Raw genomic sequence first — 16,726 nt, 5'->3', positions numbered from 1 at the left:
ACAAAGGTTCGTCTAGTCAAGGCTATGTTTTTTCCAGTGGTCATGTATGGATGTGAGAGTTGGACTGTGCAGAAGGCTGAATGCTGAAGAATTGGTGCTTTGGAACTGTGGTGTTGGAGAAGACTCTTGAGAGTCCCTTGGACTGTAAGGAGATCCAACTAGTCCATTCTAAAGGATATCGGTCCTGGGTGTTCTTTGGAAGGACTGATGCTAACGCTGAAACTCCAGTACTTTGGCCACCTCATGCGAAGAGTTGACTCACTGGAAAGACTCTGATGCTGGGAGGGATTGGGGACAGGAGGAGAAGGGGATGACAGAAGATGAGATGGCTGGATGGCATCACTGACTCGATGGGTCTGAGTGAACTCCAGGAGTTGGTGATGAACAGGGAGACCTGGCGTGCTGCGATTCATGGGGTAGCAAAGAGTTGGACACGACTGAGCAACTGAACTGAACTGAACTGAACTGATCTTCTTAATCCATAGACATCGATTGACTTAAAGACAATATGAAAGACAATATGAAAGCCTTTTGATGTACAGTCTTTGACTTCTAGGGCTCACAAGAATATATATACTTTGGAATTTTCTTTCACTTCGTTTTCTTTCTCTTTTCTTCCCTTGTCATTCCTTTCTTTCTTTTGCCTTTTTCTCTCTCCTTTTCCTTCAAATTTTGAAAATGCAGCAGTGGCCACAGAACTGGAAAAGGTCAGTTTACATTCCAATGCCAGAGAAATGCAATGCCAAAGAATGCTCAAACTACCGCACAATTGCATTCATCTCACACGCTAGTAAAGTAATGTTCAAAATTCTCCAAGCCAGGCTTCAACAATACATGAACTGTGAAGTTCCAGATGTTCTAGCTGGTTTTAGAAAGGGCAGAGGAACCAGAGATCAAATTGCCAACATCTACTGGATCACGGAAAAAGCAAGAGAGTTCCAGAAAACACATCTATTTCTGCTTTATTGACTCTGCTAAAGCCTTAAACTGTGTGGATCACAACAAACTGTGGAAAATTCTGAAAGAGAGGGGAATACCAGACCACCTGACCTGCCTCTTGAGAAATCTGTGTGCAGGTCAGGAAGCAACAGTTAGAATTGGACGTGGAACAACAGACTGGTACCAAAAAGGGAAAGGAGTACATCAAGGCTGTATATTGTCACCCTGCTTATTTAACTTCTATGCAGAGTACATCATGAGAAATGCTTGGCTGGAAGAAGCACAAGCTGGAATCAAGATTGCTGGGAGAAATATCAATAATCTTAGATATGCAGATGACACCACCCTTATGGCAGAAAGTGAATAAGAGCTAAAGAGCCCCTTGATGAAAGTGAAAGAGGAGAGTGAAAAAGTTGGCTTAAAATTCAACGCTCAGAAAACTAAGATCATCGCATCTGGTCTCATTACTTCATGGCAAATAGATTGGCAAACAATGGAAATAGTGACAGGCTTTATTTTTTTGGGCTCCAAAATTGCTGCAGATGGTGACTGCAGGCATGAAATTAAAAGATGTTTGCTTCTTTGAAGAAAAACTATGACCAACCTAGACAGCATATTAAAAAACAGAGACATTACTTTGCCAACAAAGGTCCATCTAGTCAAGGCTATTGTTTTTCCAGTAGTCAAGTATGGATGTGAGAGTTGGACTATAAAGAAAGCTGAGCACCAAAGAATTGATGCTTTTGAACTGTGGTGCTGGAGAAGACATCTTGAAAGTCCCTTGGACTGCAAGGAGATCCAACCAGTCCATCCTGAAGGAAATCACTCCTGAATATTCATTGGAAGAACTGATGTGGAAGCTGAAACTCCAATACTCTGGTCACCTGATGCAAAGAACTAACTCATTGGAAAAGACCCTGATGTTGGGAAAGAATAAAGGTGGGAGAAGGGGTCGACAGAGGATCAGGTGGTTGGATGGCATCACCTGCTCAATGGACATGAGTTTGAGTAGTCTCCGGGAGCTGGTGATGGACAGGGAGGCCAGGTGTGCTGCAGTCCATGGGGTTGCAGAGTCGGACATGACTGAGCAACTGAACTGAACTGAACAGAACTTTCCTTCCTCCAGTTATTCCTCTTCTATCTCCTCTCCCTATCTCTCCCTCCCTTCCTTCTTTTCTTTTATATAATTTCATTAAACAACAGAAAAACTCTAAATCACTATACTTAATCTTTGGCACTGCAAAAATCCTCCTTTGCTTTTTCCTGTCACTAGAAGATAATTCAGGTCAACACATATTTCATTTATCTTTTCTTTTTTCATTCATTCATTTCACAGATATTTAACAAGGACCAATAACATCAGGAGCTGAGTCTACAAGACCAATTTCCTAATAGTATTTAAAAGATGCATAATTTTCTGTACACAGGGTTATGAACTTAAGAGTAACCCCTTTATAGACTCTGAAAATATTACATATGTAATCTTCATGCCTTGGAATTACACAATCAGATTCCCATCAGAAATGAAAGAACGTGTCCAGGACAAAATTGTACCCTAATTAGTTTGAAAGAGGCAATTTATCTTCTGAGCACCTGTTGGCAAATGGTCATGCAGACACTCTTTTATTATGACTTGTGGAATTTCAGTTCAGTTCAGTCACTCAGTCATGTCTGACTCTTTGTGACCCCATGGACTGCAGCAGACCAGGCTTCCCTGTCCATCACCAACTCCTGGAGCCTGCTCAAACTCATGTCCATCGAATTGGTGATGCCCTCCAATTAACTTGTGGAATTTAATGTAATGAAAATGATGGCATTCATGTTTCAAGGCTCTGAACCTGCCACTCACTTTTCCTGAACTTAATTCACTGTGTTCTATGTTGATTTTCTTTATCTGATAAAGAGATTTTCCTTCATTCTTACCCCATAAATGCCACAATTTCTTCTCATGACTTTTCTAAGAGCATTTTTGAAGTCTTTGTTCCTCAAGCTGTAGATGACGGGGTTCAACAGTGGGGTGACCACAGTGTAAAAGACAGAAATAATCTTGTTGATATCTGGTGACAGGGGGGCACTGGGGTGGACATACATGGAGATCATGGTTCCATAGTAGATAGTCACAACAGCTAAATGGGAGCCACACGTGGAAAAGGTTTTCATTCGGCCAGAGGCTGAAGGAATTCTCAGTACTGATAATACAATAAAAACATAGGACACCAGTGTAAGAATAAAGCAAATGCACAGCACAGCAATTGACAGGATAAAGATGACCATCTCAGTGACATAAACACTGGAACAAGAGAGCTGCATGAGGGGAGGGAGGTCACAGAAGAAATGATTGATCTGGTTGGGCCCACAAAAATCCAACTTGGAAATCATTAGAGAGGGCAGAAATCCTGTGCCAACTCCTGTCAACCAAGAGATAGCCACCAACTTGGTGCAGATCTCAGGCCTCATCAGGAAAGAGTAGTGCAGTGGACTACAGATTGCCAGATATCGGTCATAGGCCATCACAGCCAGAAGAAAGCACTCAGTAGCCCCGAAGAACACAAAGAAGTAGAGCTGTGCTATACAGGCGTGGAAGGAGATGGCTTGGCCCTGGGAGACCAGAGTGGCTAGGAGAAGGGGCACAATGGTGGATGTATACCAGATCTCCAGAAAGGAGAGATGTTTGAGGAATGTGTACATAGGTGAGTGCAGCCGCTGGTCCTGGCTCACCACTACAATAATGACAATATTCCCTGTCATTGTGAGGAAGTAGATGAACAAGAAAATGATAAAATCAAGGTCTGCCACTCAAGAAGGTTCTGGAATCCCAGCAGCTGAAACTCAGTAACAGTGGACAAATTTTGAGACTTCATTGCCTGTAGAAGAGGAAAACATTTTGGAAAGGCATTGTTTGCAAGGCATAAAAATATTTATAAATACTGACATCTTGGACTTCAGAGACTAATTTTTAAATTAGTTCAGATCTTTAGGTACTGCATTTTAGGAGAGCAAATGCATGATTTCATCTTGCTTTTAAAGAATACATTTTGAGATTAGAACCTGAATGTGGATATGAAGTCTTGTAAAGAACTTCAGAAAACTTCATTTGTTGGATTCTCTGAATTCTACAAGTGGTCTCAGGTTCAAAGACATAGGCCAAAAAGGACTCTGACTGAAATCAAACTTAGAAACCAACAATAAGAGCAAAGTTAAAAAAAAGTCAAGCACATAAGGAAGCAAATACCTTCCTTTTCTCATATGTGGGCTTTGTCTGAAAAAGAAATTAGACACAGCATAACTCCTAAGATACCTTGGAAAAGTTTCTCCTTTCAAACAATATGTAAGGATAACCTGCTCTCCATGTGCATGTGTGTGTGTACATTTTTGTGAAGTTTTGTACTGAGCTAACTTGTTACCTTCATTGCTGTCCTTGTCCAGCTGGATAACATGCTCAGCCACTGTAATCACTCCTTTCTGTATACACTTCAGTTCAGTCACTCAGTCATGCCCGATTCTTTGCGACCCCATGGACTGCAGCATGCCTGTCTTCCCTGTCCATCACCAACGCCTGGAGCCTACTCAAACTCATGTCCATTGCGTTGGTGTATATATTCAACAATAAATTTTTTCCTTTGAAAGTGAAGTGAAAGTGAAATTCGCTCAGTTGTGTCTGACTCTTTGCGACCCAATGGACTATATAGTCCATTGCTATATAGTCCAATGCTATATAGTCCATGGACTTCTTCAGGCCAGAATACTGGAGTGGGTAGCCTTTCCCTTCTCCAGGGGATCTTCCCAACCCAGGGATCGAACCCAGGTCTCCCGCATCGCGGGCAGATTCTTTACCAGCTGAACCACAAGGGAAACCCAAATTTTTCTTTTGCTTTCGTTCAATTCATTGTCATAATCAGTTTTTGTTAGTCAACATTCACCTGCCATATATGAGTTTTCTTTCTGTAAAGGAGGTAAGAGACAACAATGTAGCCATTTTAAAATTTACAACCAATACATTCCAATGCATTCTTATTGCTTAGAGCATTCATTCTGCATTTTCTTTATCTATTCACTTTCCATTTTCCTTAGTGATTGTATCATAATGTTCTTCTCTTTTCAAACTCCCAACACTTTCTTGTTGTGTATCTATACCCTCAGCAAAATATAAAAAAATGCCTACTGTACTGTTAAACAGCAACAACAACAACAACAAAATAACCAGAAAAACAAAACTGAAATCCTCCAAAGGGAACATCCAAACTCTCAGGCCACTAAATTCCCCGACTACCTACCTGAGTTCCGATGCATCTGCTCCCTATTTCTTTCTCTGAATAAACAGTGTAAGCCCAGGTTAAGGCAAATCCCTCTACAGGTGCTTCGGGTGTTGCATCCTCCCACTTAGCTGAAGGTATTTCTGGTATTACTCCCCCTTACTCCCCTTAATAAACAGTAGCCCCCTCTCAGTTGGATCACTTCCTCAGCTTGTCAGCATGCTGACTTTCTCTCTCTTTTATAAAGGCAACCAGAGCAATAACAGGTCTTGATGCTCTTCTTTTCTCCAAATACTACCTGCATTTGTCTGTTCATTTTAACCCCCTCCCTTTGGAAGGGAGTCTCTCTTCACTGCCTGCATTCCCTCTTGAATCCACTGAATTATGCTTTGCCCTCTTCAGGACACCAAAATCATTCTGCTGCACTATTACCCTTCAATCATTCATCCTCGTTCCTAATCGTCCTGATGTGTCGATGGTATGGCACATTTGATTTTTCCCTCTTTCTGGGGCTACTATGCATGACCATGGACTCTCTGAGTTCAGCTATAGACTTTTCTTCTCACTTTTTATCGATTTCCTTTTTTCTAGCATCTCCATATCCTCTAACCTGTAAAATACATCACTTTGGGGCTGAACACCTCTCAATCTACCTCATTTCCCTCATGATTTCAAGCAGTCTCTTGATTTTAAATGCGCTTGGTCTTTAACCCCCTAAAGTGTGAATCAAGCCTGAATATAAGACTCATGTAAACAACTGCCCTATTTGAAGTGCATACTGACACATTCAATCAGCATCTGAAACAAAACAAACTATCCTGCATTCCTGCCTCACCCCCCAGTCTCCTGGAAGCAAGTCTCTCTCATCTCATTAGGTCCCTCTATCCTCCCATTTGCTCAAGCCAGAATTAGATTTGATTCTTGTTTGTCACAGACCCAGTATCGGATTTCTCACCAAAATTGCCTGGCTTCACCTGAAAGTATATCCAGAAACTGCTCACCATTTGGCAACTACATCACATCCTCTCTGGGGGAAAAAAAAAGTTCTATTTACTCTTACCTGGATTGTTCAACAGACTCCTTGCAGTCCCTCCACAGCTACCTGCCCTTCCTTCTTCAATAAATCCTCAGTAAAGCAGCCAGAGTGAAACTTTTGGCACAGAGCTTGCCATTCCTCTGCTTAAAGCCCACAGCAACACCCAGATTCTACAGGAAACATAAATATCCCTGAACTGTTCCTAATAAGTAAATGAAACAATGTGGCCAATCAGCTTATTCATATGTTTCATAGCTCTCGATTTTTGCTATGTTTTGTTTTCACCTCTTATACTTGGCTAAAGTCACTAGGAATATTATCTTCATTTGACAATGAAATAGTCATATAGAGTAAAAATGGTACTTTAACAAAATCCATGTTGGGTTTTCCTGGTGGCTCAGACATTAAAGAATCTGCCTACAATGCAGAAGATTTGGATTCAGTTCCTGGGTTGAGTTGACCCCTGGAGAAGGGAATGGCTACCCACTTCAGTATTCTTGCCTGGAGAATTCCATGGACAGAGGAGCCTGGTGGGCTACAGTCCATGGGACTGCAAAGAGTGGAACAGGACTGAGAGACTCACATTTTCACTTTCATGCATTTGTTACCAGGGACACACTAACAGATCTCTCTTTTTTATCTTTTCATTTATTTGTAAGTATATTACCATGGGACTCAATTAAATATAAACAATGAGTAGATTAAAAAAATAAACATGGAGAACAATAAGGGCCCACAGGGAGCTCACAGGGAAAGCAAAGGAGCATTGTATTATGACTGACTAAGTTTATAAGGCATTTGGCCCAATTTCCTAGTCATATAAAATTTCTCCCATAATGCACATCCAAGGGAACAAGGAAGCTGAACTTTACTAATCACCTTTCTTTGGTTAAATACTTTCAGAAATGAGGAACTCAACCTCTAATGAAATAATGATGATTTACTGATTATTTCCAAGAGTTAGAGTCACCTTAACTGCATTAAGCTTTAAAAAAAAAAAAATCTGTTTTCTAAAATGCTGTACTGAGTTTACTTAGCACTAGAATAAACAGTGTAACCTCGGATCTAATGCTATAGCTTTATTATGAGAATTATACGTATGAAATTATACACAAATAAATATAATCAAGAATGTTATTGTTTTTATATTCAATGTCACACAGAGTCATCTAAATGGCCTTTGGCATCTCAAGACACTTTTGATTACTTTTCAGCTATTACAGTTTTATATGTTAAACAATTTAGGCAAGATAATTTGTCTCAAAGTAGATAGAGTATCAGCAAAGGCTAAAATTGCCTTGGTCATGAGGAATAGTTTTTAGAATTCAATATAGTCACTCACAACAACCAAAATAAAATTTGTGTCATCAACACCAAATGTACCATTTAGATTTCTTTAGGAAAAACTTCGAGTCTGTCCACAAGAACCTCCCCTACCTGTCAATAACCACAGCATGAAGAGCCCTAAATCATGGGTACCACGTGCGCCTTGCCCTCCTGGAACCCAAATGCGGGCTGTGCTTTTTTCTTGAGTGGAAATTTGCCATCTTCTGTTGGAGTTTGATGCTGTAGAAAGCAGACTTTTCCTTTCAATAACTCTGTGTTTCTTAGGGACCTGGCTCTTCTGAGTACTCTGTTCCCCAGATATATATATATATATATATATATGTATATATATATATATTTTTTCCTGTAATTTGCCAATCAAGCTAGTAAACAATGGAACCAACCTTCTGAGATTCAACAGTTCCCACTGAGGTTTATATGTCAGTAACACTCAGGATAGAGGCAATTCTTAAATTCTTATGAAGTACATTTTTAAAATTTAACTTAATATCAATCCTAATGATGTTTGACTAAAAGTTAAATCAAATTAAAAAGTGTTTTTTAAATCTAACAAGCAGGTAATTAGTGAGAGGCCTGAATGTATGACAGTTGGGTTTTGTTGCATGGTGTTTCTTCATCAAACTTTAATTACAGGTGTGGCTAAATTAAAAAAAAAAGTCATGACTGAAATAATTGTCTTCATTCATTCAATTAAAGCAATCTATATACAAGTTCCAGAGAAGGCAATGGCACCCCACTCCAGTACTCTTGCCTGGAAAATCCCATGGATGGAGGAGCCTGGTGGGCTGCAGTCCATGGGGTCGCACAGAGTTGGACACAACTGAGCGACTTCACTTTCACTTTTCACTTTCATGCATTGGAGAAGGAAATGGCAACCCACTCCAGTGTTCTTGCCTGGAGAATCCCAGGGACAGGGGAGCCTGGTGGGCTGCCGTCTATGGGGTCCCACAGAGTCGGACACGACTAAAGCGACTTAGCCGCAGCAGCAGCAGCATACACAAGTTCATTCTGAGTATTACTCTGTCAATCTAACAAAAAATATACAATATGTGAATCTGAGAATTAGGAGATGAGTTGAAAAAGAAAAAGGTTTTAATTCATCCATAATATAGCAGGATTAAAAAGCCAAGTGTATTAAAGTCTATTTAATTAACAAGATCTAATTTATTAAGATCCCCTGGAAGAGAGCATGGCAACCCACTCCAGTATTCTTGCCTGGGGAATCCCAAGGATAGAGGAGCTTGGCAGGCTATAGTACATAGCATTACAAAGAGTGGGACACGACTGAAGCAATTTATTAATATTTATTAACATCACATGCAATTGATTAATATTTTAGTTGTTTATATCTTTTAATTTAAAATAACATATTAAAAGATTGAACAAATGAAAAAAGAAAAACAAATTACAATTGCACGTGTTTTGGATGGGTTTATCATTAATTTATTCAGCAAATATGCATTTGGAACTTACTATGTGCTTGGAGCTCATCCAGGCATTGGAATTCACCAGTGAATCACACAAACACTATAGTCCGATGAAGTAGGCTGACATAATTAATTATTGGTGTTTGACTTACTTAATATAATTAAAAAATATTTAAACTAATGATTTTAAAATAATGTGATTCCTGTGTATATATATTTTAGAAGACATTGAAAAGGGAAGAATATACAGATTAAAAACGTATCCTTTTAAATATCTATAGTACTGTCTCCCAGAATTAAACACCTTATACTTTTACCTTCCATACTTTTTTGTGTCCCACAAGTGGAGTAGTATAATTGAGTTAGTACTATATAGCCTGGGCTTCCCTCCCGGTTCAGTTGGTAAAGAACCTGCCTGCAATGCAGGAGACTCAGGTTTGATTCCTGGGTCAGGAAGATCCCCTGGAGAAGGAAATGGCAACCTACTCCAGTATTCTTGCCTAGAGAATCCTATGGACTGTAGCCTGGGGTCACAAAAGTCGGACACGACTTAGCGACTAAACCACAACCACCAACACTGTATAGTCTATATCTCGGCATGCACGCATGCGTGCTAAGTCAAGTTGTGTCTGACTTCAGTTGTGTCCGACTCCGAAACCCTATGGACTGTTGCCCGCCAAACTCCTCTGTCCATTGGTTCTCCAGGCAAGAACACTGGAGTGAGTTGCCATGCCCTCCTCCGGGTATCTTCCTACTCAAGGATCAAACCTGCGTCTCTTATGTCTCCTGTATTGGGAGGTGGGTTCTTTACCTGTAGTACCATCTAGGAAGCCCCAATATCTTGGTGTATTGACAGATAATTTTTTAAGCCTGAATCTTGCCCCTTTTTTGCAGAAAATTTTATGGATAATTTACATTATAGGTCTTTTCACATGCTGTTGAATTTTGGGAAAATAATTAACATTTATAGACTACATGATAGTTCACTCTTTGGGGTATGGTTTTCATGTCTAATCCCAAATCCAGATCTTGTAATCCCTGCATGTTTATGGAAAGATGTGAGACCTGATAGGGCATGTAGAGCACACCAGAAGCATCATCAAACACTACACCTAGAATTAGAGCTATCAGATCAGATCAGATTAGTCGCTCAGTCCTGTCTGACTCTTTGCGACCCCATGAATCACAGCACGCCAGGCCTCCCTGTCCATCACCAACTCCCGGAGTTCACTCAGACTCACATCCATCAAGTCAGTGATGCCATCCAGCCATCTCATGCTCTGTCGTCCCATTCTTCTCCTGCCCCCAATCCCTCCCAGCATCAGAGTCTTTTCCAATGAGTCAACTCTTCGCATGAGGTGGCCAAAGTACTGGAGTTTCAGCTTTAGCATCATTCCTTCCAAAGAAATCCCAGGGCTGATCTCCTTTAGAATGGACTGGTTGGATCTCCTTGCAGTCCAAGAGCTAAGACAGGGTAAATTTGTATACCTTGCATTTGCTCACATCTCAAATTTCTCATATTTAATATACAAATGTGGTTTACAACACTTCTTTAGAGAGTGATTGCAAATCTCACACAGGACATTGCATATATTATTTAATTTATTCCATAAGCTATAGGGGGCCCTTACTCTATGAAGCCCAGAGTAAAAGACTCTGGAATAAAAATATGAATGAGATAATATTCTTTTCCTTAAATCTATCAAATGACCTTAAAAATTCTTAATGTAAATCCATTGTAAAGTATAACATTAGGGAGTAAATCTACTTTTGTTAACATGTACATGTGATGATTGGAGCTCATATGCACAGAAAACAGCCCACGGGCAAGCATTTTTTCCACTGCACAGATCAGTATCTTAGAAACCCTGGGTTCTCACTCACAGTCACAAGGAAACTTCTCTGCTTCACATTTTCTTTCTGAATTCCCTCCAAAGAAACAAAGAAGACTCTGGAGATGTCAGCACCCCTTACAAAGCCAATGAATGCTGAGATTGTGTCTACAGAGGATATTAGACAACCTTAACTCAGTGAATGATCAATATAGACTCTGGGGAAAAGGAACAATAAAAATGAAGGATACAACTGCTGAAATGAAAATCAACAATGGGATACTGCTTAGCCATATAAATGAATGAAATAATGCCATTTGCCACATCATGGATGGACGTAGAGATTATCACACTAAGTGAAATAGGTCAAACAGAGAAAGACATATATCATATGACATCACTTATATATGGAATCTAAAATAAGATACAAATGAACTTATTTATAAGACGGAAACAGAGTCACAGACATAGAAAACAAATTTATGGTTACCAAAGGGGAAAGAGGGGGATAAATTAGGAGTCTGGAGTTAGTAGACATAAACTATGATATATAAAATAAATAACAATGTCCTACTGTATAGCAGAGGGAACTATATTCAATGTCCTATAATAAATCATCATGGAAAAGAATATGAAAAATAATAGTTATGTATATGTATTTATCTATATCTATACTATATCCATATCTAGCTATCTAGCTGAATCACTTTGCTGTACACCAGAAACTAGCACAACATCATAAATCAACTATATTTAAATAAAAGACAAATTTTTTTTATGGATTGAAAAACTGAAAAAAAAAAAGTAAAAACGAAAAACAGAGATCCTTTTAAAAACCACAAGCAGGAAGGAAAGTGATGGGTCAGTTGCTTTTGAGGTTTGTTCTGGCTGGCTTTTTTTTTTTTTTAGTACAGGGTGGGCTGAATTTGGGACTGCTGCTACTGCTAAGTCATTTCAGTCGTGTCCGACTCTGTGCGACGCCATAGACAGCAGCCTACCAGGCTTCCCCGTCCCTGGGATTCTCCAGGCAAGAACACTGGAGTGGGTACTAGGAGATTATAAATTCTCAAAGCTGAGGTAAGGGTATGGTCATAAAACGCTGGGAGCCTTGTTTAAAAAGACTCAGACTAGGAAAGAAAACATGGATGCCCTGGAGAGATGGTTTCAGGAGCCCAAAGTCACTATGTCAGGAAGTCAAGAAAGAAGCAGAGAGAAATGGTCAGAGGAGGAGGATCCTATATCCTTAGAGAAGGCAGAATACATGTGAAGTGTAGTATTAGAGAAGGATGATGGCAGGAAGCGAGGATGTTAACGAAAAGATTTAGAACTGTGCAACCTGAGACTGAGTCAGAGAATGGAGTTAGGGTAAAGCAGTAGGTGCACTAAAATGTGATTGTCTCAGCACAAAGGCATGTTTTATTCACCCAGGAAGAATGATTGTGAGGAAATATAAATTTAATTTGCTTCTCTGGAGGCTCAGACGGCAAAGAATCTGTCTGCAATTCGGGAGACACCTGGGTTCAATCCCTGGATTGGGAAGATCCCCTGGAGGAGGACACGGCAACCCACTCCAGTGTTCTAAAGTAGGTGCATCAAAATTCGATTGAATCAGCACAAAGACATGTTTTATTCACTTCAGAAGAATGATTGTAAGAAAATACAACTTTAATTTAGACCAACTCTATTAAACAAGAAAGTATTCAGGGAGGCCTTTCACATAGCACTTGTAAATACAACGACATCTGAGTATAATGCAGCTTACTACTTACCACAAATGGGCTATAAGGAAATTTTGCTTTTTTTAAGGACAATCGTACAGAGGTCATTCTTATCCTCCCAAAGCTAGAGACAAAATAGAGTTTATATTCAATGACTGAAGAACAAGTCAGGGAAGAAGTACCATCTGATATTAGCTCACTCACTCTCCTGAAAATCACTTTGACCTCCACATGCAAGGCTAGTGACCTTCCCTTAGCCTTTGGCGTGTGTGTTCGGTTGCCCCACTAGTGTCCCACACTTGCAATCCTATGGACTGTAGCTCTCCAGGCTCCTCCCTCTGTCCATGAAGGTCTTCAGGCAAGAATACTGGAGTGGGTTGCCATACCCTCCTCCAAGGGATTATGTTGCATTATAATGTTTTCAAATAAAAGAGAAATGTGCTTCAGCATCTTTGCAAGTCACAGTAACATAAATCAAAGTCAAAATCATATATGAAAATCATATATGTTAATTGTAGAAAAATATGAATCTCACACTGAACATATAATGGTCATTGAAAATTTTCCTTCATTAGCTTCTAGGATGAACTGTACTGATTCTATTCATTCATTCATTCACTTGTTTATTCAACCAGTATTTATTGGGTATCTTATGTGCCAGTCATTCTTCAAGTTAATGGGGATACATTATTGAGCAAAATAGAAAAAAAAAAAAAACAACTCCTGCTTACTTTCTAATTATCCATCCCTTTTGTTACTTGTTTTCTTTTTCTTTAATTAGATATATTTACTACACACCAGGACCTGTATCAAATGTGTGACATTGTTTAGCCCATTTAATCCTTTGAACAGCCCTGTATGAGAGGCATTAACAAAGTCAGTCCTCATATTTTAGAGGAAATTTGGTATAGAAACTTATTTCAAGCCTCTTATCTAGCAAGTAGCACAGTCTTCAGCCTGGAGCCAGGGTCTGCTTTTCTACTAAGGAGCCCTCTTCCCTTTTCCTTTCTTTTCTAAATTCACATCTTTAATGTTCTACTCATAACTGTTTCTGTTTGTTCTCAAAGAGTCTATTGTATTTATTTTTAGAATCTATTTTAATTATCCACCTGGAACTTTCAGCAGACAGCCTCAAACTGTTTAGACCTTTCCATTTGCCAAAGTTCCAGGCCAAGCCCTGGTCCTTAGAACAAGGAACTGCAAACCTCTCCAGCCTCTTCATCACACCCTTTTGTCGTGGTGAAGGGGCTTGAGTAACTCAGTGAAGCTAGGAGCCATGGTGTACAGGGCCACCCAAGATGCACAGGTCATAGTGAAGAGTTCTGAAAAAAATGTGGTCTGCTGGAGGAGGGAATGCCAAATAGAAGGGGGGAAAGTGGAAGCAATGACAGACTTTTATTTTCTTTGGCTCCAAAATCACTGAGGATAGTGATTGCAGCCATGAAATTAAGACACTTGCTCCTTGGAAAGAAAACTATCACAAACCTAAACAGTGTTTTAAAAAACAGAGATATCACTTTGCTGACAAAGGTCCATGTAGTCAAAGCTATGATTTTTCTAGTAGTCATATACAAATGTGAGCACTGGACCTTAAAGAAGGCTGAGCTCCAAAGAACTAATGCTTTTGAATTGTGGTGCTGGAGAAGACTCTTGAGAGTCCCTTGGACAGCAAGGAGATCAAACCAGTCAGTCCTAAAAGAAATCAGACTAAATACTCTTTGGAAGGACTGATGCTAAAACTCCAGTTCTTTGACCACCTGATGTGAAGAGCTGACTCATTGGAAAAAATCCTGATGCTGGGAAAGATTGAAGGCCAAAGGAGAAGGCAGCAGAGGATGAGCTGGTTAGATAAGATCACTGACTCAATGGACGTGAATTGAAGCCAGGCATGCAGCAGTCCGTGGGGTCATAAAGAGTTGGACACAGCTTAGTGACTCAACAACAACAACAACAAAACCTCTCTGAAGCTGCAAGGACCTGAGTCATCTGCCCCTGCCACTCACTCGGAACTTATCTACTGCCACTCATCCTCATCGTACACATACGTCAGCCTGCCTGGCTGCCTCATGTCATGGGGTACATCCTGCTCCCTCTAGCAATAGTTCAGCTTATATACTCTGTGCCCTCTGACTGTTCTCCTTGCCAGAGCTCCCTTCCTTTCAACTTCTATTCACTCTTCAGTTATTAACTCAGAAACTCCCAAGGGCCCAATCTGACCACTGCCCACCCTCCACAACCCCAGCTTGTTCAGAGCCCTGTAATATTCTTGCAGCACTGGTGAGTGTCTTTTCTCCCAGTTTTTAGTTTAGAATTGTATGAGTTCTACTTATAGATCTTAAGACTCCCTTGAGCGATGAGCCATTTGTTTTTTGCTTACTCTTGTGTCTGAGATTCTGGCAGCTTGTGCTGAGGAACAAATTGAATGATTTGCTATAGGCATGTCCATCATCCCTTCAAACTCAATGAAATAAAAATTGCATTTTGCGTAGATGACAGATGTTTCCCACATTTGTCTACTTTCCTGATGACCTAATGACCTCACCATATTCATCCCAAGTAGGGATCACACCCTTTTGTCAAATCATCTTTCTTCTATGTGTATCTCAGCCTCCCCCAACTCACAAGTGCTGCAGCACTGATAGGCTGTAGTTATATTATTTTTCCTAACCAATGCCTTAGCCTACAGCTTTGCCACTTCTAAAATAACACATGTGCAGTCATTATGGGAGTCACTGAAGTTGACCAGATTTTATTTAAATGCTTTGAATTGTTGTTAGGCTATAGACTTATCATTATTATACACACATTTTTTTTTGGGGGAGGGGGCATCTCCTTATAACTTACCAGTATATTTCTTTATTAAGAGCTAATTAACAGGAAGTAAAAAAAATATGCAGAGTACATCATGAGAAACGCTGGACTGGAGGAAACACAAGCTGGAATCAAGATTGCTGGGAGAAATAGCAATAACCTCAGATATGCAGATGACACCACCATTATGGCAGAAAGTGAAGAGGAACTAAAAAGCCTCTTGATGAAAATGAAAGTGGAGAGTGAAAAAGTTGGCTTAAAGCTCAACATTCAGAAAACGAAGATCATGGCAGCTGGCCCCATCACTTAATGGGGAATAGATGGGGAAACAGTGGAAACAGTGTCAGACTTTACTTTTGGGGGCTCCAAAATCACTGCAGATGATGACTGCAGCCATGAAATTAAAAGACGCTTACTCCTTGGAAGGAAAGTTATGACCAACCTGGATAGCATATTCAAAAGCAGAGACATTACTTTGCCAACAAATATCCGTCTAGTCAAGGTTATGGTTTTTCCTGTGGTCATGTATGGATGTGAGAGTTGGACTGTGAAGAAGGCTGAGCGCTGAAGAATTGATGCTTTTGAACTGTGGTGTTGGAGAAGACTCTTGAGAGTCCCTTGGACTGCAAGGATATCCAACCAGTCCATTCTGAAGGAGATCAGCCCTGGGATTTCTTTGGAAGGAATGATGCTAAAGCTGAAACTCCAGTACTTTGGCCACCTCATGTGAAGAGTTGACTCACTGGAAAAAATTCTGATGCTGGGAGGGATTGGGGGCAGGAGGAGAAGGGGACGACAGAGGATGAGATGGCTGGATGGCATCACTGACTCGATGGACGTGAGTGTGAGTGAACTCCAGGAGTTGGTGATGGACAGGGAGGCCTGGTGTGCTGCTATACATGGGGTCGCAGAGTCAGACACGACTGAGCGACTGAACTGAACTGAACTGAGAAAAAATAAATTTTGACAAAAAAAAAAACTTTAACAAAGCAGTATGTCATAAAAAGATAATAAGGTCATGGGGCAGTTTAGAAAATAATTGAAGGAAGGAGCTTAGCGATTCTTGAAATTTACTGACAGTGAAAACATGAGAGTACAGGCTCCAATAAGCGACCCTACGAGGGATTTCGTTAGAAATGATCAGTTTCCTAGGAGGCTAGGATTGCTAGAATGTTAATTTTATGCTTGTGGTTTACTGTGTCTGAGTTGCAAGTTTTCACTGGGCGTGGCTCATTTGGACGCTTGCCAGTGGATAAAGCCCATCTTGTGTCTGCTTCTCATGAGGCTGTGGGGTTCCTCCCTTCTGCGTCAGAACACCAGGAAAGATAGTGCAGGCAGCTGGGGAAGACAGCTGTACTATCTG

At 40.3% G+C, this 16,726-nt stretch overlaps 1 protein-coding gene across 1 annotated transcript; it reads right to left on the bottom strand.

The window, feature by feature from the left end:
- Positions 1-2,829: 2,829 nt before the first annotated feature.
- Positions 2,830-3,687, bottom strand: LOC104993371 (olfactory receptor 11L1-like). Its single transcript, XM_010846612.1, has one exon. It carries the CDS (start codon positions 3,685-3,687, stop codon positions 2,830-2,832), a length of 858 nt encoding a protein of 285 aa, XP_010844914.1.
- Between the last annotated feature and the right edge of the window lie 13,039 nt (positions 3,688-16,726).

The sequence above is a fragment of the Bison bison genome, unplaced genomic scaffold, assembly GCF_000754665.1.
Source record: "Bison bison bison isolate TAMUID 2011002044 unplaced genomic scaffold, Bison_UMD1.0 scf7180017864238, whole genome shotgun sequence".
Taxonomy (NCBI): Eukaryota; Metazoa; Chordata; class Mammalia; order Artiodactyla; family Bovidae; genus Bison; species Bison bison.
Note: the sequence above shows the minus strand (reverse complement) of the source record. Positions and strands in the feature narration are given on the sequence as shown.